Source organism: Mustela putorius, unplaced genomic scaffold, assembly GCF_011764305.1.
Source record: "Mustela putorius furo isolate JIRA1106 unplaced genomic scaffold, ASM1176430v1.1 tig00003853_pilon_pilon_pilon, whole genome shotgun sequence".
In the NCBI taxonomy this organism is placed as follows: Eukaryota; Metazoa; Chordata; class Mammalia; order Carnivora; family Mustelidae; genus Mustela; species Mustela putorius.
In genome coordinates, this window is record NW_025422005.1 from 34,199,730 (window position 1) to 34,221,938 (window position 22,209).

Below are 22,209 nucleotides of genomic sequence, written 5' to 3' on the forward strand. Positions count from 1 at the left end.
CAGCCCTGAGAGGCACTGGCACTGTCCCTTGTCTGAGGTCACAGGGCTCTGGGTGGCAGAGCCAGAAATACTTCTAGTTCCACTTGTAACTTGTAACCGTGGGCTGCCCCCTGTGGCCCAGCCAGATGGAAAAACCTTCTTCCCTAGAGATGGAACACCTCAGGAGTCCTAACAGAGAGGGAGGAGGAAGCTCTTCCTCTTACAAACACACCCTGGGGCACATCCGCAGACACAGGGCACCTAGCTCAAGGCTGACCCAGCCCCATGATCCCTATAGCAGCGAGACTCAGCTACTGGCAGTGCGTGCTGACTCCTGATCATCCTGCAAGGGTCTCCTGACTCAGAAGTCTTTCTTCTCTAGGAAACTCCCTGCTGAGCTCCCACACATATGACCTTGCTAGGTTTGGGGTCTCCTTCAGGTTGTATGAGATAACTCCTATGGAAGGGAATAGTAGCTGCCTTGGGGTACCCCTAATTCCTTAGAGCTGTTGACTGATTCCTCTTTCCCCCCACCCTGGACCCCAGAGGGGCCTTGGGGTATCCCAACAAGAATGATACATGGCATCCCTGAAGTCAGTGAGATGTACATAAATTAGCAGAAGTCACTTTGGCCCCTGAAGACAGGGGAATCCTCCCTTGGGACAGCCTAGGTGCTCCTATTACAGCCCTTAGTATCCAGTTCAGTCTCCATCTCATCCTAGGATATGACCTCCTTGAGGACAAGCGTCTCCACTCAGCATGCCCAGCACCCACTAGGTACCAGTGATCTCCGTGCAAAGGATGAAGGGCTAGTTTGTGACAGGTGACTAGGTCCTTTTGGTGTATCTTGCTGGTGCCTCTGCCACCATAGCTCCCTACAGGTACACAGGTTATGAATATACCACTTCCCCGGAGTACCACCCCCCGCCCCTGCTCCTCCCCACAGGAACAAAAGCCTGTGCTTGTCAAGTACCCCGCCTGAAAGCATTTGCATGACGTGTGCTCACACACAGAAAATCAGATACACAGAAATGAACAGACACACTTTCGGGTGGAGACACATACAGGTTGATGGTCGCTTCCATATACAGACCAATGCCCTCAGGAAAATCAACCCAGATATATCATTACACTCACTCGCACCCCCGCCCAATACTGATATATCCGAAGTTAGCAGAGCCTCCAATGCCTAGAACCACAGCCACTCCAGCCCCCTCCAAGCAGGGATCCCTCTGAGGATGCACCCCCACCTGGTACCCCAAGTGGCCCCTCCCAACCCAGGCACCGCTCAATGGAGGCTGCTGCTCCTGCGGGGGAGTCAATACCCTGTGGATGGAGCCATCGGTCAGAAGGACCCCGACTAATTAAAAGCTGGTGAGGTTTAAATAATTCATCTCCTTAACTCCCATTGATCGCCCAGTTTAGTAGCCACAGACTTGAAACAATATTAAACAGCCTCCTCTAGCTCCACGGGGGTGGGGAAGCTGACATGTGCCCACCCCTCTGAGGACATCACCCACCAGAGATGCAGGCAGGTTTGGGGGCATCTTTCCCTGAATCCAAGGCCACCTGTGACCCACCCAAAGCCCAGACCCCAATCTCCTCCTAAACAGTGTTTTGAGAGATCTTTTCCAGTGGTCTGGTTCCATTTTCCGGTACACCACCCTCCTTCCCCACTCCCCCCAGCTACGGAAAGCACCCCATTAGAGCACACGATGAGCCACAGAACCCCTCTGTGTGCCAGGGGACTGGGGCATGCGGGCAGGGGGCTGACTGAGCTGCCAGGGGGGTATATGTGGAGGGACTGACCAATGCCGCTGTGGGGCCGGCCTATGTGTTGAAGGCTGAGGCCCTTGTTCATGTCTAGAAGTCCATTCTTGGGCCAGCAGCCCATGGCGAAGCTGTAAGCCTGGAAGACAGGAGGCAAGAATGGTTAACAGAGGCCCTGACCCCCAGGACTCACCACCTCCACCCTCCAGCCAAATCTTCCCCCTAAGGGCTTACTCTCATTATGTCATTTCATGAGAGTCTCTACGCTAGGTCCCCTTTCCACCAGGGCCCCCACCAGAAAATCCCTTCCTCTTTCAGGGGTCCTTTTGTCCTAGGCATCTCCCCATCAGACACCTCCAGCCCCCAACAGATACCCCCTTGCCAGGCTCCTCTAGAGAGCTCCCATTTACTAAGACCCTCCTTCTCAGGACCATCATGTCATCAGGGCACCCCCTTCACCAGGCAGCCCTGTTAGATAACCCTCCTAGGGTACCCAGCACTGTGCTGGGCCCCTCCCCACAGTACTGCTGGTCACAAAGCCTGGTGTCAGGAAGTACTTGGAGACCAACATATGCAAACTGCACTCTGTATAGGAAAACTGAAGCAGGAGGGGGCTGACCACCTGCCCTTGGTCTGTTTGCTTTAGACTGAGAGGCAGGCCAGGCTATAGAAGGCTGAATGCCATGCATGGACTCAACAGAGGAGGGCTAAGGTCACCTGGTCGACTCAAGCAGCTGTGAGGGGAACACATGAAGAGAGAGAAAGAGAGAGAGAGAGAGAGAGAGTGTGTGTGTGTGTGTGTGTTTGTGTGCGTGCACACCAGAATGTGTGTGTGGTAGGGGGAACAGATCTCTGCTGAAGGTCAAGTGCTCACTTATGCATATTCAAAGCGGCCACCCATCGATCTGTACTTAATTGTTTTCCTGGGGTTGGGGAAGGAAGTGCTGGGGGCATCGATCTGCTCAGGCCCCTAGCACTTCATTGCCCCCCCACCATCCCCTCTCGCGCCACCTGGCTGCCACCAACCTCCATGGTGTGGGGGCGGTACATGGCAGGACGAGGGATGGCACTTTTCTTTCACAATCCCTTACAGGCACAACAGACTTGACATCACAGATGAGGAAACTGAGGCCCAGAAAGAAGAGAATCGCAAGGGTCAGAATGTTATTAAGTGGCCTAGTGTGAACTGAATTCCTGCTCCACCTGCTAGCGAAGTCCTGGGCTTCTACCAGGGGGCTAGTGTAGCTGGCTGGCCTTCAGACATTACCCATCCCCTCACCTTTTAAGTCCTGGAACCCCAGGCTACCCTGCTCCCAGTGGCAGGAAGCATATGGGATATGGTCAATAGGAGTGTAGCCTGGGGGAGTTCCCAGAAGCTCAGTGCAGAGACCATGAGGCGAACTAAGGGGACTGCGGCCACATTCAGACAGGCACTGCGGTGTCCCCACCCACGCCCCGGCCTGGAGGTCCCCATCCCACTAAAGACTCCCTCACAGCAAGGAGGGCCTAACACGGGGTCAAAAACCAAAGACAGGAGGCTGGACACAGAGTCCGTGCTGAGGCCAAGGGGCTGGTACCCTTCCTTCCCAGCTGCAGGAACCAAGCTCTGGTTCTGAGAGTCCTTCAACCTGAGCGCCATCCGGAGCCGCTTTCCTTGACCACAGAGGTACCAGCCACAATTCAACGTCCCCGCCAACCCTTCCCCACTTTTCCAGGCAACAGCTGGACCCCCAAATCAGGGGCTGAATGTGAGGCTCAAGGGCAGGGGAGAGAACACTGGCTTGTGGCCATGACAGAGCTGGGGGAAGGCAGGCAGCGAGGGAAGTAGCCGGTGGGTGGTGCACAGTTGGATGAGCTGCTGAGCCTGGTCAGGGCCATGGCTGGAGCGCAGCGGGCCAGAGAGCAGTGGCGGGCCGGCTTTCAAGTACTTTAAAATCACTTACAAAGGCCGGATTAAACGATCAGAAATTCCATTTAATAGGACAAATAAAGAAATAACAATCTACCCTATCAGCCTGGAGAAGGCGAGCTGGATGGGTTTTCTTCCCCCTCTAAAAAGGAAAAAGGGAAGGAAGGGGGAAAAAAGAAGGATAATGTGTGTTTACTCAAGCAAAGAAAAAAATATTTAAGTGATGTCGGGGAGAAGATTGCAGTAACTAGTGAAGAATAACATCGTCTACTTTGCTGTCAAATCACACCCGAATTTCAGTAATAGATTCTCGGCTGACACTCAATTCAATTCGAAGGTGATCCTGCTTTATCCCAGCCCATCAAATATTAAACACTTGCATTAGCAGGTGCTGCCGCTTCCCGGCTTAAAGCGGCGGGCGGGCAGCGGGCTGGGGAGGCCCCTCTGCTCTGTTCGCGGCTTGGGGACAGGGCAGCTCCGTTATCTGCCCGTCACCCCGGGTCTTATCGCAGCTCAGCGGGAAGACCACTTCAGATAACGCTTGCCCCGACACGTCACCGTGATTAGATTATTATAATAATAATAAGACTCCCCAAGATCTCCCCTAGACTGGGACATGTGGAAGGGGGGTGGCGGACTGGGTTGAGCCTGGCTGGACGAGGGCAAGCCGAAAACCCAGGGAAGCAGAGGTAACAGGCGAGGCAGCGGCCCCAGTCCCGCCTGACGGATGCCTTTCAGGAAGGGCAGCCTAGCTTGTCAGAGCGAGGGCGAGATGAATTGGCGTCTCCAGCGTGGCCGCGGGTGTCACGCGCACAGTTTCATACTCCCAGATAAGGCATGATAACCAATTGCTGCCGTGACATGGCCTCATCCAGTACTTCCTCAGGAGGGCACAGGCGGGAGGAAGGGGGCAGCACGTGCACATGGGTCTGCCAAGCTCCTAATAAGAGGGATTTAATTTTTACAAATGCTGCTTCCAGCGGGGCCTTCACATATCAGCCAAAGTCCAAAATGATATTAAAAACGGTTAATTAAAACTGCTCTCCTTCAGCCTGGGCTCTCCCCCTGCTGCCCCTGCTGAGAACCCTGGCCATGTCTCCCCCAGGTACTGTCACACACCCTGCAGAGCTGAACCTTCAGAAGTGACCACCAGCCTCAAGGAACCCCCACAGGCACAGTCCCAGGGCACAGTCTCACAAGCTCCCTCCAACTCCTGCCATCTGAGGTACCCCTCAGCCACAGCCAGCAGATGCAAAAGCCACTCAGAGAACACAGGGTCCTTCAGCAATCTGTGTTCCTACTTGTGTGGTCTGGATCCTCACACCTGCTACCCTTCTACACCTGTACCCACATGCCCACCACCCCCAGGAACTCACTTCTAAAGTCCCTCGCTGCCAGATACATAGACCCTCAAGTGCGCACACCGCACAGGAACCAAACTCTCCCTTGGGTTACTCGGTGCATCCTTCCACTCCCCACTCCCTCCAGACATCCTCCCCAAGATTACATCCATCTGTGAATCTGAGCAGAGCCTTCCCAGGAGCCCCACTCAGGACAAGGTGATGTGGGTTGTGTCTCGGAGATTCTGGCTGAGAAGTCAAGGCTGGGACCTACGGAACCAGGAGAACAGGAGAATCAGGGAGGCTATCCCCTGCGGCTGCCCACAGGGGCACTGGAGAGAAGCAGGCCTGTGTGGGGTTGGAAGCAGCTAGGAAAACTTCCTGGAGGGAGTGGTAGTGGAGGGCTGGGCGGGGGTTTGACAGCACTCCAGGCAGGAGACACAGCAAGGACAAAGGAGAATGGCAGGAGCAGGCTTGGTGAGAGCACAGACCAGGGCTTGGGTGTGGCTGGGGCAGCCCATGAGGACAGAAAGAGCCCCATCTTCAGGTGCTGCCTCCCAGCTCTGTGTTCCAATGGCAACACTGACATCAATCAAGGGACCCTATTACTTGTCCATCCTCTTTTTTCCGCCTGCTCCTTTTCCCTGCTCCCTCCTTCTCTCCTGCCAGCCTGCAAGGACCTAGGAGTTTCCTGACCTCAGTCAGCAAGGGGTGGGAGAATGTTTTAAGAGCTCTCACCAAGAGCCTGTGCCCAAGCCCCTTCTCCATACTGGTTCCAAATTCTTGGGGTGCCACTTCCCCAGCTGCCCCTCTCCTGGCCACCAGGACCCACCTGCCCAGCTGTGGCTTCCTGGCCAAAAAGTGGGGCAGGTGGAGCTGGGGTGAAAGATGCTGGGTCTACCAAACCACCCCACCGCAGCCCTGTGCCAGACAGGCACACACACTTCCCATCCCCTGGGCTGCTGTAATTTCCATGCGCGGGGAAGCAGGTGCCGAGCTGCTCCCGGCTGGCTCTTCTCTCTCGCGGCTCTGCCCGCCTTGGCTGCTGCCCCATTAGCTTAGTGGCCAGCCATCTGCGACGGGCCTGCCGCGCAGCCCTGCTGTAGGCGCGGCGGGTGGCCCCCTGTGTAACAGGGAGCTTTGCCATTAGCGCCTTTAATATTCTGACACCTCAGCACAGCCTGCTATTACATGCAAACGCTGATCGCCCTGTGAAATTACATTGCTGGGCCCGCGAAATGGAATCGTGTATAATCAGCCTCCTCCATGCACTGTCAGTCCCATCACAAACACGGCGCCCGGCGGCTTACGGGGGCTTAGCAGCTGCGACAAGTGTATTGGGTTTAATAGATGAAGTAGCCCTCATCGGCAGCAGCATCAGATCCTTCAAAGAGGAAGGAAGAGGCATCGATGGCTGCGAGGGTGCCTCTGCCCACCCATTCACTACCTGCCAGGGCCCTGAAGGGGGATGGCCACTGAGTGGGCAGGGCAGTGGCGGGGTTAGAACCCAGCTCAGACTGCACACACAAGCACAGACGGCTCTGTACTTCCGGAAAACCCAGAGCTTCCAAGCTGCAACCAGCACGTGGGACCTACCCAGCTTCCTCATGATGGGGGGAGGAGCAGGCCTTTAACCAGACTTCTGGGTGACAGGTCACCTGGTGGACCCAAGGCTGATGGGTCATTTCCCAAGATGAGGAAGCCAATCAAATCACCTGCCATTCCCACGAACACCCAACAGAGGAAGCTGTAAGGGAGATGTTCTGGACGATGGGGAAGAGAAAACCTGACAGACACAACTACCACTTAAGTCCTTATCTAATTGGCCAGCACTTCTCTAGCTGGTGAACCAAGTACCAAGGACAGAGGTAAACACAAGGGTGGCAGACCCAGCAGCCCAGGCCTCGTAGAAAGGCAGTGTGGTTGGGCTCAGGAGTCAGACAAGCATGAATTCAGTTCCCAGTCTGCCAGTTATTAGCACTGTCACTTGGGAGGAGTTACCAAATGTCTCTGAGCCTCAGTCCCCTATACTATAACATGGGAGGACAGTTCTTTCTCCGGGTATACCTGAGGTCACTCAGAACATCCACTCCCACTGCGACCTCCAGATATTCTTGGTGCTGTCACCTGAAATGCCTTTGAGAATGCAGTTCCCTCTCCCTTTCCTGGGCTCAGGCAAGCACCAGTTGTGGCAGACTGTGTTTTCCAGGGATGGCTGCAACACCATCTCCCACCTCATATGCTCTTCTTCCAATGTGACTTTGACTCCCCTGTTATCAAGAGAGGGAGTCTATGCCCCTCTCTTTGAAACAGCATAGGCTGTTGGGACTATTTCAACTAGCAGAGTAATGCAGAAGTAATGCTATGTGACTTCAAGGCGATTACAGAAATAGAGGAGGCAGCTTCCTCCTCATTCACTGGAACACTTGCTGAGCGGCTCTGTACATAGCCAGGGCAGCCATCTTGTGAGGAAGCCCACACTAGTCTGTGCAGAGACCACATACAGAAGCCATGAGAATAGGCAAAGAAAGAGAGATGCCCGCAGCCAGCTCCCAGCTGATCCAATCACACCCTGTGCCAGTTCCAAGGACTAACTACAAATGAATGAGAGAAGCTGAGCCAGAACCTATTTACTGAGCCCCTCCTAAATTCCTGACCCATAGAAACCATGAGATAAAATCAGATAGCTATTGTGTTAAGTCACTAAATTTGGGGGTGACTATTTATGTAGCAATACTCGCTAGAAAACCAGTACCTACGTAATTCTAGATATACTCTGCCAATACCCCTTCAACTTCTTGCTGCTTTGAGACTATTCCTCTCCTCCCTTTGAGACTATTCCTCTCCTCCCTCTGGGACCCCATTCCAGATCATCATCATACTGGGTAACTATCTACAGGACAGCCCAGCCATGAACCTCGCCTTTCAGTTTCTCAACTTCTGTGTTCTAATGACCTTCTCCTCTACCTATTTCAGCCATCCATAGGGAGTGGGTGCTTGAAGTGGTAGATCCCAGGGCTCCAGGCCTGGTAGACAGAGGATCAAGACCAGAAGGGAATGGACAGACTAGGAAAAGGGCAAGAGAAGGTACAGAAGCTGGCAGGATAGGAGGATGGGGGTCAGAGTGGAATCTGTCATTGTAAGATTTCTGAGGGAGAGCAGTTCTGGTTGATAACAAGGCCCCAGGATCTACCAGTTCAAGCACCCACTTCACGGTCTTCAAGCCCCCTGCCCACTTATCCAAGTACACCTTCCCTGAGAAAACCCGATGGTGACTCCATTTCTCCACACTTGAACCTGAGCTAAGTGATGCCAGAAAGTCACTCTGATGCATAGAAAGTGGCCACAGTGGGTCCAAGATCACAAACTGAGCAATTCTCAGTGGTATGCAACACTCCTACTCTTCTCTGACTTTCACAAAGCTCATAAAAGCTGTGGCGCAGAACTCTTTCAACTGCATGCCCCTCGTCTACAGATGCGTCTGTACCCTTCCCTACCTGCTCCTCCATCAATGCTGTTGCAACAGAAGGGACACCTCGCTTCTTGTCTAAGGCCAATCTGGTACTTGTGCTTGACCTCTCGCCCTTCTCCTGCCTGCTTGGTCCTCCTCCATCTGGGATCCCCTTTCTTTCTAATCTTTAACCTCCCCCCTCTCTGCTGGTTCCTTACCACTAGCATTCTAGCAAATGTCTGAATCTCTATCAACTTTATAGAATTTGTGTCTCAGGTTCCTCTTTATAAAATGGGGGTAATAACAGTTTCTATCACACAGAACTGATGGGAGGATTAAATGAATTATTATGTGTAAAATGTTTAAAACAATGCGCGGCCCTCTGAAATTTATGTCACTATTAGATTATTATTTTTAAAGCCCTCCATTTACTCCAGGTCCCCACCTGGCGACTGACTGTTTTCCTGTTAACAACCAAACTTCTCAAGGTTATCTCCACTCGCCTCCACTTACCTCCCCCGTTGCTCCTTCACCCCTGCAGTCTGCCTTCTGGCCTGACCGGTGTCATTCAGCTCCTGCTAAAGCCAACAGTCCTCCTCACGCTGCCCACATCTAGGGACGGTTTCAGAGCTTTGCTGTCCCCGCCTCTCTGTGGCCTGCTTCAGCTTTTACACTCTTCTTTGGTTCTCTTTGAGTTCTATTACCTCTCTGCCCCGCCACTTTCCTCATACTCTCCCTGTAGTCCCCTCTGCGTGCAGACCATCCTCCTCATACCCTCAGGTCTTCTCGCTTCCTGTCTTTGTCTACACTCTACCTACCTACCCTCTCTCCGAATGACTTTTTCAACTTCCTGTCTTCCAACTCTCCACCTTCCAAATAGATACTCTTTGCCACTACTTGAGTAAAAGCACATATTTTCTATTGCCTACCTGACATTTCTACCTGGATTTCAGCCAGGTACTTCATTCTCAAACATCAAAACAAAACAAAAAACCCCAAACTAAAAAAACCTGTTCCAACATCTCCTCTCCCAAGTTATCCTTCTCTTGGGTTCCCAAATCCCAGTGAAAGCCATTATCATTTCTGTGGTCTATCAGAAGTTCTTTTTCTTCTTTACTGCCCCCTGAGTCCTGGGATTGCTGTTTCATGCCTCCAAGACTTGACTTGAGCAATTCCTTCAGCCTGCCTAGAATGTCCCTGGGCCTTCTCCCACTTTTTGTCCTAGTAAACACGTATTCTTCTTTCACCGCTGACTCAAAGTCTTTACCAAGTCCTCCTTGACTTGTCCCTTCTTTAAACCCATCCAAACTCTGAACAGCATCTGTAACACCAGATTTGTTCACGTAACTGTTACCCCACAATGGTGCTGGGAGATTCTGAAGGTCAGGGGCTGGCTCTGCTGTTTCTCCATATGGTCTTCATTGAGGGGAAGGGAAAGTAAGACCTCTCTTTGGGCCTAATTTTGCCAAGCAGGAAAGCCTGGTTTTCAGAGTTGCTGCTCCTGTTGACCCTATCTGGTCTCTTTCGAGAACCACTGCTGTTCTTGCCCAGCAGACCAGCAATGCCCCCATAGCCAACCTTAGAACTGAGGGCTCCGCTGTCTGTGTTAGGAGAGAAGGGGAGACTGTTCCTGTCCCTCCTTCTCTTTTTCTGAGCTCTTTGGCTTTACAGGTAGCTCCCACTCCATTCCCGTGACCCAGCAGAGCAGCAAGAGGATGGACACTCACATCAGCTGACACATCCCATCCTCTCTACGTCTGGTGGATAGTATGTCCACAGTGTTCCCTGGTCAGGGGTCCCAGAGCTGCCGCCGCCTCTGTCCCTCAGCAGACCTTGAGTGGGATGATTATTGTCTCTGTGTACTTAATCTTCCTCCACACGGCCCACAGCAGGATGGCTGCCTCCAGCGAGCTGGACCACCACTACAGCAAAGGCTGGGGCAGCAGCACTGGGAGGACAGCTGCCAACTTAGCTGGATCCCATGAGGGTCCTGAGTCTATTTTCAGGTGGAGTAATCCAGAGCCTTTGCTTCACTGCTGAGTCAGAGGGGACTTGGGGACACCGAGGTTTCTGAGGCGAGAACCACATAAGGAGCTCCTGAGCCACGCTGCCTGAGCCCCTACAGAAGAGGCTGGCTTCTCTGGGGCCCCATACGCACTGTCACAGAGTCAAAGGCAGCAGGTCTCAGCCAGCTGCCCAGGGTGAGAGCTACCTTGTGAATTTTCTTTGTTTTCATTACAATTTCCTCTCCCATTGCTTCTTTTTAGCCAGCCCTCTCCTCCCCGGGGTGCTGGGGATTGAATGAAACACCACCCCCGGCTCCAATAAGTGTATTTCAATTACATCTGTCACTGCATAACGATATAATGATATATCATGTGATATTAAATCCATGGTAATCATATCAGGGATTTTTTTTAATCGTGCACTAATCGCATTATTACATCTCTATAATTAACAACAGGAGGTATGGAAATTCAGTTAAGGCAGAAGGCTCAATGTACTCCCCTCACCCCATCCATGCCCTAGCTTCCCCAGATTAGGGCCCGATTAGGAGTTGGGAACTGCAGGGCACCAACACGATGGGCCAAAGCTTCCACCTCCCAGTGCCTTGGCCATGGGCAGAGCCTTTAGCATCCAGGGCTGGCAGAGATAGGACAGACTGAGACCAGGAGCATCTTGCAGACGCTCAGAAAAGAGCCTGGGGTGGAGGCCACACAGAGAGGCCCAATGACCTTCTAGACCTCCTGTTCCTGCAGCACCAAATCTTCTCCATGGGGAAGGGTGTTACCTTTCCTTCCAACCAGCAAGGTTCTCAAAGGTGCTTGCAAGGCACAAGGCAAATTCCTGCCTCATGGTCTCCTAGATCAGAATTCCTCTTGCTACTGCTACACACATTCCCTCTATCTGACCTGGCCCACTGTGGTGGCAGCTCTTAATATCACCAGGTCCAGCAGCTGTGATGTTGCTACCTCTTGGTCCTAAAATCCCTGAGCTGAACAAACCAAATTTGCCCTGGGTCCATTCCTCCCCAATTCTTTCTCTGAAGCCTGTCCCTTCAGATTGCATGACAAGTGGGGTTTTTGATAACCACTGGGGTTGTTCCCCCATCCCCCAGAATGGTCCAGGTTCTTACGTCCTCCCACCCAGACCTATATGGAGAGGGGAGGGGCCTGGGACTGCAGCTTGAACTATGTCAAATGACCCTGTCTCTCCCACTTTCCTCCCCCCCCCCCCCCGATACTGAGCTGTTAGGGCTAATCCCCTCAGGGGTGTCAGAACCAGTCTGCAAAGCAGAATTCTGTGTTTCAAGTCCAAAGCTTTGAACTTGGCATGTAACTAGTCCTCAGTGAGGGGCAGGCATTTTGCTAAGTTTGACTCTCAGAAGTTGGACAGGCCTGAAGATAAAAGAGAAAAATCATGTCCTTTTTCCTAATAAAAAGGAGACACTAATAGCAGTCAGCACTTAGGCAAAGCACTTTAAGTTTCTAAAGTGCTTTCCAAATTAAAATATAATCCTTTACTGAGCATGTGACACCACCACCACGACCACCAACCCCTCACACACGAAAGCATGTGCCTGCTTACACATAGCACGTACACCTTCGCTTTCCTTCTCCCTGGGAAAAATGAAAAAAAAAAAAAAAGCTTCATCTCAGAGCTCTCTGCATCTTCATTGGCTTGCTCATATAACACACACTTACTGAGCAATGACCACGTGCCAAGCTCTGTGCTAGGTGCTGGAGACACAAAGATCAAGTGGACTAAGCCACTGCCTTCAAGGAGTGTCCAAGTTAGAAGAAGAAACACAGAAATTTACATGCAGTGGTAGGGGGAGCTTAGATCCTGTAACAAGAGGCAGAAACCCTAACCAGGCCTGGAGGGAAATCAGCTAGAAGACTGACATGGCCTTCCGTAGGACCCTAACCAGGCCTGGAGGGAAATCAGCTAGAAGACTGACATGGCCTTCCGTAGGACATCCAAGGCAGGATGCCTAGAGAAGGTGGACATGGTGGACATGTGGGCCTAGAGCTCAGTTCAGAGGTCTGAGCTGAGACAAGAAAGTCCTAAGAATGTGTAGGGGCGGCACTTGAAACTGAGTAGGTTAAGATCACCCAGAAAGAGAATAAAAAACCTTTGAGGGTCACAAGAGGCCCTCTCTTTGATGTTTGGACAGAAAAGAGAAAGGCTGAGAGATGGAAGGTTGAAACCCTAGAGCCTCTCGGACTGATACCCAAAGAGCCTCCTCTCTGGACATGCCCACCATCCTGTCCCCTGTAGGCTCTTGTCACTGCCACCTTTGCTCTGCCTAGATGTGGTTCAATGAAGGACTGCAGGCTCTGCAATCACACTGACTCACTTGTGACAAACATTATGGACAGCATATCGTATGCGAGGTCACATGCATACATTAGCAATAGAGACACAGTACTGTCCTCAGAGAGCTTCGGTCTGTCAGAAAAAGAGGATGTTAAATAAAGAGCAACGTAAATAACCACTAAGGACTTACAGTAAGGACTCAAAGAAGAAAGGTAGGCTGTTAAGACAGGACAGAAGATGGAAACCTGACCTAGATGGGGAATACTTCCCTGAGGACAGGGAAGCAGAAACTGATGGACTGGAGGGAGAGGTGTTTGCGGTCAAGGGTATGATGTGTGCTAGGGCCTTTAGGCAAAGGGTAACAGCACTTGGAAGGAATCAAACACTTGGCATCTCTGGAGCACAGGAGACAAGTATGAGATGCGGCTGATGAGGAAGACAGGGGATGCCTAGACATGCAGGGCCTCAGAGGACACAAAAAAGAGCTTCATTATTGTTTCCTAAGGTGATGGGAAGCCATCCGAGGGTCTACCACTGTCATGTGAGGTGATGTTAGGGTGCTATACCAAAGTCAAAAGTTAATTGCTGTGCACACCTACCCCTCCCCAATCCCTCCCCATTCCTAAGGGCAGTCAGGTCTGGGAAAAGCTAATAGAGAACCAAGACCATTTTCTTCTGAAAGGAGAGGGAGAAACTGCACAAGCGGCTGAACTCATTCATTTATTCACTGAAGACTCATACAGTCACTGAAGGCCTGCCAGACCCTGGCACTTCAACTGAATCCCATGTACACCCTGCCCTCAAGAACTCACAGTCCTTCCCAGGAAAATGAATACAGATGCCATGAAGCGCCCAGTCACTGTGACAAAGTGATCAGTGAGAACTGCAAGAGCGTTACGAAGGAGGAAAGTGCTTAGGCCCAGAGGCATCTGGAGCCCGGAATCTGTGTGCTGCCTCCTGGTCCTCTCCTCACTGCAAGCAGCAGCTGGCTGGCTGGGACAAGCACTCCCACACAGACTGCACACTGGGCAGTGTAAGGAGGACCCTGAGCCAAGGCTCCCAGGAAAGGGCTGGATACCAAGCAGCAATGAACTTGAGCCAGGATCTTCTGATTGCACAAATGAAGGTTGGAAGGATGTGACCAAAGCTACAGAGGACAGAGGAGGGAAAGGATCACTGTATCATCCCAGGATGATGCAAGGGGCCCCTTCAGAAGAAGCAACAGGGCTTAAATAGGAAATCATTCCCGGACATGATTCAGGCAATGCTAGTCCCCTGCCTTGTCTTCGCTTTGGAAAGTGAGGGGCGTAGTTACTTGACTTCTTAGGTCTCTTCCTGATCTGAAATTCACTGGATCTGAGGTGAAACTCCCACAAAAGTCAGGTTTATTTCTGATCCCACATCTTTGCTTACACCATTTTACCTCCAAAACACTGGCCTTCTTCCACCCTCTCCAAATCCTGCTTGTCTGCCAGGACACCACTTTCAGGAAGCCCATCCTGATTTCTCTTCCTCCCTCCCCCATGTCCCACCTGACCTCCACAGTTCATACTATGGTTCTCCCTACAGCACTTTGCTTAATTACATATCACAGGGGTCTGGTTCTCTTACTCAACTGGTCTGGGGACTGTCTTGTCTCTCCCTGACCCCTGACATCCATTTCAGAGGCAGGAGGGGAGCTCCCCTCTTGCAGGCCCTAGAGGCAGGCAGAAGTCTGGGTCCCCACTCCCTCTGCCCATAGTCCTTTGAGAACTCGACAGGCCTCCACTTGAAAAGGGTGCTAAAAGCAATGATGTCTCCAAGTGCGATGGGAGATATTTGTGTCTGCTTTACCCTTGGCTTTTTGCTCCGGTTCAGGTAGGAGCGGGGTGGGCCGGCTGGCAGATCTGAGAGCGCGGCACGCCCCAGCGGGCAGGGCGCACAGCGCGGGGAAGGCGCGAGTCAGTCTGGAGTGCTCCCCATTTATCAAGCTCACGCAGGCCGCCAGCCGAGCGAGTCTTTCTATCATTACACCTCTCAAAATCCGATTCATACCACTAATCCTGCCTTCATTCTCCCAGATTAATAACATCTCTTTCAACCTTCACAGTGTGATAAATAGACAAAGAGAGAACAAAAGGAGAGACAGAAGAGAGAGAAAGAGCTGGAGCAAGTCCCCATAATAGAGAGAGCCGAGAAAGAGGAGAGGGAAAAAAGGAGAGCGAGCAAGAGCAGGCAGCGGCCGGAGACTACAGCTACCTCAGAGAGCTGCTGAGGAGAGCGGGCCGCTGCGCCCCGCTATGCGCTCCGCTCCATCCCTGAAGAGAAAGAAAGGCTCGTTAACAGCTCCTTCCTGCCTGCACTTTTGTTCAGATTCTTTTCTTCCCTTCCAATCCTGCTTTAGGTCAAATTCTAGTGAAAATGAGTCTCGCGGTTTCCCGGGCTCCTCCCAGCCTCCCTACCAGGCCCAGGGAACCAATCGGGCCCCTGGCAGCAGGGCTGGATCTAGGCCCAGGCAGGCTGGAATGGGTTTAGCAAGGGAGGGGTAAGCTGGCCTAAAGCTTCCCCAGAACTATTGCCTTAGCCGGGCCCCCTGCCTTGCTCTTTAGGCTGACCAGGAGAGGAAACAGAGGAGAGGGAGGCTCCGGGGTCCATTTCCTAAGGCTCTGTCCTGTACAGTTCTCTGACCTAAAGCTCTGGCTGGTCCAATCCAAGGCTCCTAGCCCCCAGCAGCCCAGTCCTAGCTAGATGGTGGAAGTAGGCCTCATGAAGGCTTGCTAAAACTGAGGTGTGGCCCATACAATCAAATTATGATGGAGAAGTGTGCTGGGAAAATAAATCCCACTGGGTCCCAGCGCTAGGCCTAACACAACTGATCTGTGACGATTCTCCTTGTTCTCTCTGCCCAGAGGCTTGCCCACACTTGTCTCCATAGCACACTCCCCATCCTCCTCACAGACTGAGTTCAAGAGCCCCCCTTCTTCCCATGACCCCGGCTTCTGGATGCCAGTCTGAGCTCTTCCAGGAGAATTCAGCCACTCCTTCTTCTGGGCTCTGGAAAGCAACACCATTTATATCACCCTGTAGTGAATGTCTCCCTCACTCCACTGGGAGTCTTTCAGCATTCTGAGCTCTCTGTTCCCAGGTGCAAGCTACCCATGGCACTTCTGCTCTTTCTTGACTTTGCCCAAACTAGCCCTAGCAGAAAACTAAGCCAAACAAGAGCTGACCCTTCCCTCTGGACTGCACAGTATTCCTAGGGAGTTCACAGGCCTAGCTGAGAGGCAGGGGCAGAGGCATTCAGTCCTGGGAAGCTCTCTCGGCTCTGAGCACCCACTTCTTTCACAACTCACCAGACGGGACAATGTGGATTTTTAAAAAAATAATCCAAAGACTTTAATGGCTTAAACCTGATTAGAATATGCCACATGAGAATCAATATTTTACAGAAAGTTGTACAGAATTTTTTACAAAGAAAACTTTATGTCTGTACCACATACATTTTATCTATTTGAAAAATTTTTTTTACATTAAGCTCCTCAGATATCTCAATCCCTTAGTATACTCTTATGGTGGGACGTGGGTGGTGTGTGCACAGAACAAAGGCCTGTCTTGCCCAACCCAGCCTAGTATGAGGAGCCGTCCAAGAAAGTCAAGACTTCTCCAAGGATGGAGGTTGGTGGTAGAGAGAAGCAGAGCCTCAGTAAAAAGATGGTGGCCTTGTGGTCTGCTTAGAGACAAGTCCTATCTAGGAAATATCCTGCAGACACTTGTCAGCTACTTTACTCTAAAAAGCCTCCCCCTATCCCCTGCTCCCAAACACAGCCCTGCTTTTGGATCAAAATGGCTGCTACCTACCCCCACCATTCATTCCCGGAGACCCCGTTACTTCTAACTCCAACCCTCAGGTTTGGGGAACTTGAAAAAGCTCAAAGAACTGGAGAACTGGAGGCTTCACAGGGCTAAGTAAAAGAAACAAGTAGGCAAAGGGTAGTCCTTGGGATCATATCCCTCTCACAAAAAAACCTAGAGAATCTGTTAACCTTCCTTCAGCCCTGTATCAGAACTCTCCACACTCACCTGTGCCACCAGACCTCTAAGATCAGACACCTACAATAGACAGGGTGAAGGAATGATAGCGACTGACATTTGTCCATGGGTCCAAGTGACCCAAGGAGCTGGGTAAGAGGGGGAATCAAACAGTCTCAGTAAAGGAGAATGGTCCTCCCTACAACCGACCTAGCCCACTTATACCCTGAACTCTGGAGCAGGCTGGGTGCAGCTGGCACACAGGCCCATACTGCTTTCAAGCCCAAGGCCACAGGAGAATTCCAGAAACATGGAACTTGGCCCCTCCCTTCCCTTAGAGTCCACATTACTGGCAGATCAGAGAGCCTCAGCCAGTCAACGCCCCTGCAGCCCTCTAGACACAGGCAACCAGCAGGTCCAGACACCTCTAAACTTGCTCTAACCAGCTCCCATGCTCTAAATTCCCAGGCAACTTCCTGGACAACTTTCCCAGGGGCTCAGCAAGATGCTCTAGCTGCTGCAGCCCCATCCCAGACAGAAGGACAACCTCAGAGTCTGCTTCTGCTGCCGATCCTTATTCAATACACAGTCTTACTGCCACCCGTGTGGGTAAGACTCTGCCCCAATGCACCCAACTCTGAGGGATGAACCTCATTCCTTCAGGGGGGCTGACTCCTTCAACTGAGAGGGATAACCTAAATCCCAGTCAGGGATCTGTCTGAGAAACAGATAGAAGGACGTCAGCCAGACACAACAGGGTCTCTGTCAGGTCAAGAAACTAGATCCCAGTGATGCTTTTCCTCTGAACTGGACTTGGAGAGTTCACCCCCGAAGTTTCCAGTTCTAGAGCCCACTCCTCCAGGCAGCCAGTGGCACAGAGCAGGCAGAAGTTGGGTCCTAATGTGTAAAAAGCTCCAGCAAAGCAAAATCATTTACTCTTCGGTGTGACTGCTCAGCAGAGCTAATAAATCTTGCATGAGCAGGGCCGATTCTAATTTCCTAATATGAAAAGGCATTTGGATTGAGAGAGAGGGGGAGATAAAAGTGATTGAATCTCCAATAGTCCAGGTTACTGACAAGAAACATCCTGCTCAGCCCTGAGAGAAGGATGGCAGTGCCTGCCCGCCCGCACACACCCATCCGTTCTGCCCCCCTCTTGGCGCGATACATCTCAGTCTCGTCTATTGACAGGACGTGGCTTTAAACACAGTTACACAAGTTATCATTTCTGCCTTCTGATCAATCTGAATTTTCAGGACAATTACCCTCTTAATCAATGATTGCTATCAGCAGCCCTGCGCCTGGACGGATTTCTCAGCAAGGTAATCATGCCGCCAGGCTGGACGGCGCGTGCATAGGCAATGAAGCTCCGGGTGGGGTCTCCTCCCTCCCTCCTGAGTTCCCCGTATCCCAGCGCTCCTGCCAGTATCGAGGACAAGGACGGCAAAGTGTGAAGGCCACTTCAAGGAGCGATGGGAATAGAAGGAAGGGAGGGGAGGGGGCCCAGCCACCCACTCAGCCTTTCAGACCACCTGATTATGGAGCAAGCCTATTAAAACCCTAGATTTACTGCCCAGCACCCTGATGCATCTCCACATGCCCTCCTGCCATCATTCCTACCTCCTAATTAGCCTAATAAAGCCCAATTCTAATTATGGGCTCAAACTATTAGGGTGAGTAAATGCAAAGAAAAGAGAAATATTGGCTTTACCAATCTCTCAGAGGCTATTGGTTCTAGAAATTCCTTTTCTTTTATAGACCTGGTTCATATGGGCTACTGACTAGAATGGCAGAGGCAACCTCCTCTCCTCAGATATTCAGGTATCTGGAGCTGTCACAAAGCCAGCCTGGCCTAGAGCCAGGAGGCCACCCAGCTTAAAAGCCCCTCCAGGGCCTTTCCACAGATCCTACCCTCCCTGTACAAAACAATCTGGGGCCCCTCAGGAGAAGAGGGAGAGGAGGGGGTAGAGTCAGCCTCTACATCAGTGTTGAGTTAGCCAGAGACCTTACTGACCTTACTTGCCATCAAGGGGGCAACTCAGGAAAGCTTCTCAGACTAGCTGTTGTTGGGCAATGAACTTACACCAGAGAGGCCAACAGTGGAAATAAGAAGGGCATGGTCTGGGACACTGATGAATGAGCTTACACCTCAGTGTGGGTGGCAGATAGGTGAATACAGATACAGGGGACAGAGCGGCTTGGGGAACTGCTATCACATCCCAAGAGGGAAGAGAATTAGAAAGCATGCATGTACTCATTCACTGATATTTACTGAGAGCTAGCCAAGCCTAAGTGGTGGGGATACAGCAATTAATACAGGAGTGACCCTTACTCTGAGGTGCTCACAATCTACTTGAAAGACAGGTGTAACACAAACAAAACACCAAAATGCAAAAATAATAAAGTGAACTTGTACACGAATATTCATAGCGGCATTATTCGTAACAGCCAAAAAGTGGAAACAATCCGAATGTCCACCAACTGATGAATGGATGAATAAAATGTGATATATCCATGCAACGGAGTATTAGTTGGTAATGAAAAGAAATGAAGTGCTGATTCACGAACGGTGCAACATGGACGAACCCTGGAAATGATGCTAAGTGAAAGAAGCCAGTCACAAAAGACCACATATAAAAAATTCCCAGAACTGCAAGAATAGGCAAATTCATAGACTGAAAGTAGATTAGTGGTTGACTAGGGTGGGGGCATTTTGGGGAAATGGGAAGTGTTGGGGGCAACACTCAGATGGGGATGATGGCTACACAACCCTAGGAATATACTAAGGAAGACTGAATGGTACACTCTAAGTGTGTAAATTGTGTGGTATGTGAATTACAGCGCAACAATATATATATATATTTTTTTAGCACTACCACAGAAGTGGTGCCAAGAGCCCACAGCAGGCTCACCTAAGTAAACAAAACCAGAAAACTCTACCACAGTACATAGGCACTTAATGAATAGGTGTGTGAAAGAGCAGGAAGTTGCCAACGGGAAACACAAGTCTTCAAAGAGCACATAAAGGGGTTAGGTCTTGAAGGGTAGTAGAAGTTCACGAGGCAGAAATGCAGCAAAGGGCATTCTAGATAAATAGAACACAAGTATGAATAAGGCCTGCGAGTGACCATGCAGGCTGTCTTCGCACAGCTAAACACCCAAAGGGGTTTCAAGAGATAGGCTAGAGAGTTTGTACTGGACCTAGCAAGATTTTTCAAGAGTAGTACAGGAATAGCTTGGGCGGGTTTAGGCGGGAAACAACATGTTGCAGGTGAAAGGCCATGGTTTCTGGAGTCACATGTCCAGCATTTAAATCCTTCAATTTTTCTCCCAATAAACTCGAATGACCAATGAGGGCTGGGATTTTGTCTATTTTGCTTGCTATTTTATTCCCAGTGCTTGGCAGAGTGCCTGACCTAGTAGGTGGTCAACAGCTGTTTACTGAATGAAAGTGAATGAATGAATATGTTGAATCCAGTCCCATTTGACAAACATTGATTTACCATCTACTGCAAAGTTTGCACTGGTTATGCAGTATGAGCTCTTCGTGGGCAGGGTCCCTGTCTAATCTCTGCCTCAGTGACTCACAGTTTGTTTGGAACAGGGCAAGTATTTGAAGTGTATTAATTCCTCTCCCTCTCCTGGTCTGGGAGGTTTCCCTCAAACGCAGTGACTCTTGAATAGGTGTGGCACAAACGCACTGCAGTGGCAGACAATAAAAGGGGACCTGAAGTTGTTGGGGTACAAGGCTTCAGGAGCAGGTGGTGGTACCCAAGGTATCTGTCCCACAGCAAGCCATGTGCTCTAGGAAGCTAGCAGGCAATTCCAGTTATCAAAACCCGTGAGGACCTGAGTGGGAATTCACAGAATCCTCTGCAAACTACCCTGCACCCAAGGCCCCCAAGCAGGGCGGGGGCCAGCAGAGACGTAAGGTGGGAACATAAGCTGTGGGGTGTGCAGGTAGATGAGGAGGAGAAGGTCTGGCCTTACTTCCTGAGCACCTGTCCTGACCCCAGAGATCGGCCATTTCAACTTCTCTCCTCCGGTCGGGAGAGCCCTTCAGCTCACGGCTGACCACAGTATGAAGGGGGTTTCTCAGTCTCCCAGCCCCCAATTCCTGTAGGGCCTCCCCCTCCCCTCCCTGTTCTTCCCTCCCTTTCCTTCCTGCAGAGCTTCCCTTGAGCCATAAAAATAAAATAAAACACAAACACCCACAGTCCAGGAGGAGGGCGTCAGACAGATAATGGGCATTTTATATCTTTTTATGACACTCCCCATAGGCAGCTCGGCAATCACAGCGCAATAAAGGCAGGCATGCAGCTTGCATAGTTAAACAACTGCCGGGTAATTAGGCACAGCAAACACACCACTGGGGAGGCCTCAGGGTTGCCCTGGGATCTGCCTGCAGCCTGTCCTCTTGCCAGCAGCCAAGTAGGTGCAAAGCCCAGGCCTAGTGCCATAAGCCCTGGTCGTGGTGCTGAAGACGGGCCCCTGGCTGCTGCCCTATGCACACTTGGGCTCATGCCCATGCACTCACAGCCACAGCTGTCTGCACCCATACAGAAGTACCTCCCAAGCAGCTAGCCTGGACCTCATCTTCCCAGAAGGACCACTCCTCTTTACCATGTAGGAGTGCCTAGCGTCTACTGGGGCCCTGCATTAAGGCCCCTGAAAAAGTCACTGGCCCAGATGCAGCTGGGATGAGCTCACCTGGGTAGCTCTGAGCTTACTGAGTCACATAGGCAAAGGACATACATACACAAAGACATGCCTACATGGATTCTCTCTCTTGTGCATTCTAACTCGTACAAAGCTGAATTCAAAATAAATTATTTTTAAAAGCACACCTAAACATACCATACACATAATTCCTATTATTGTACTTAACTACCTCTATTGTATATTTCCCCATTTTCCCTGCCAGACTGGGAGCCCTGTATAGGTAAAGACTAGACCTGATTCATCTCAGAGTCTAAATGCCCAATACACAGGGCTTTAGAGAGTGACTGGTGGCTCAATGTGAATGTAGAGGTCCTGGTGCAGGCAGGGCACAGGTCACCAGGTTCAGGCTGATCTAAGCTTAGCTTACAGATAAATGTCCTCCCAGCACCGAGGACACCTCACTGTGAGTCTACACAATGCCTGTTCCTTCTCTAGTGACCACCCAGCCAGTCAATTTCAGAAATTTCAGGGAGCTGGTGGCTAATTCATGGGACAGAATAGACAAAACCCTGCTATAATCCCATCTGAAGACCGAGATGGCCAAAGGTCCCATATTTTGAAGCCACCCTAATCGGCTTTGAGGAATCAGTCAGGGGAAATTAAAGCACCCAACCCTAAGCCACTCTTCCCCCAAAAGAGCTGAGAGCAGGCCAAGTGAGCTCACACAAGGGCTATGGGTTGAACCAGCAAGTTCCATATGAAGGTGAACA

General features: G+C 51.1%; 1 protein-coding gene across 10 annotated transcripts in view; it reads right to left on the reverse strand.

The window, feature by feature from the left end:
• The window catches only part of ERI3 (ERI1 exoribonuclease family member 3), a 126,203-nt gene that overhangs the window by 23,687 nt on the left and 80,307 nt on the right, over positions 1-22,209 (reverse strand). For 9 of the 10 annotated variants that reach the window (XM_013044664.2, XM_013044653.2, XM_013044647.2 and 6 more), the window contains one exon: positions 1,789-1,888. The exons of the other annotated variant lie outside the window; for it this stretch is intronic. In XM_013044664.2, coding sequence (XP_012900118.1) covers positions 1,789-1,888 — 100 coding nt within the window. The remainder of the gene's footprint in view (positions 1-1,788; positions 1,889-22,209) is intronic. 10 annotated transcript variants of the gene reach the window in all.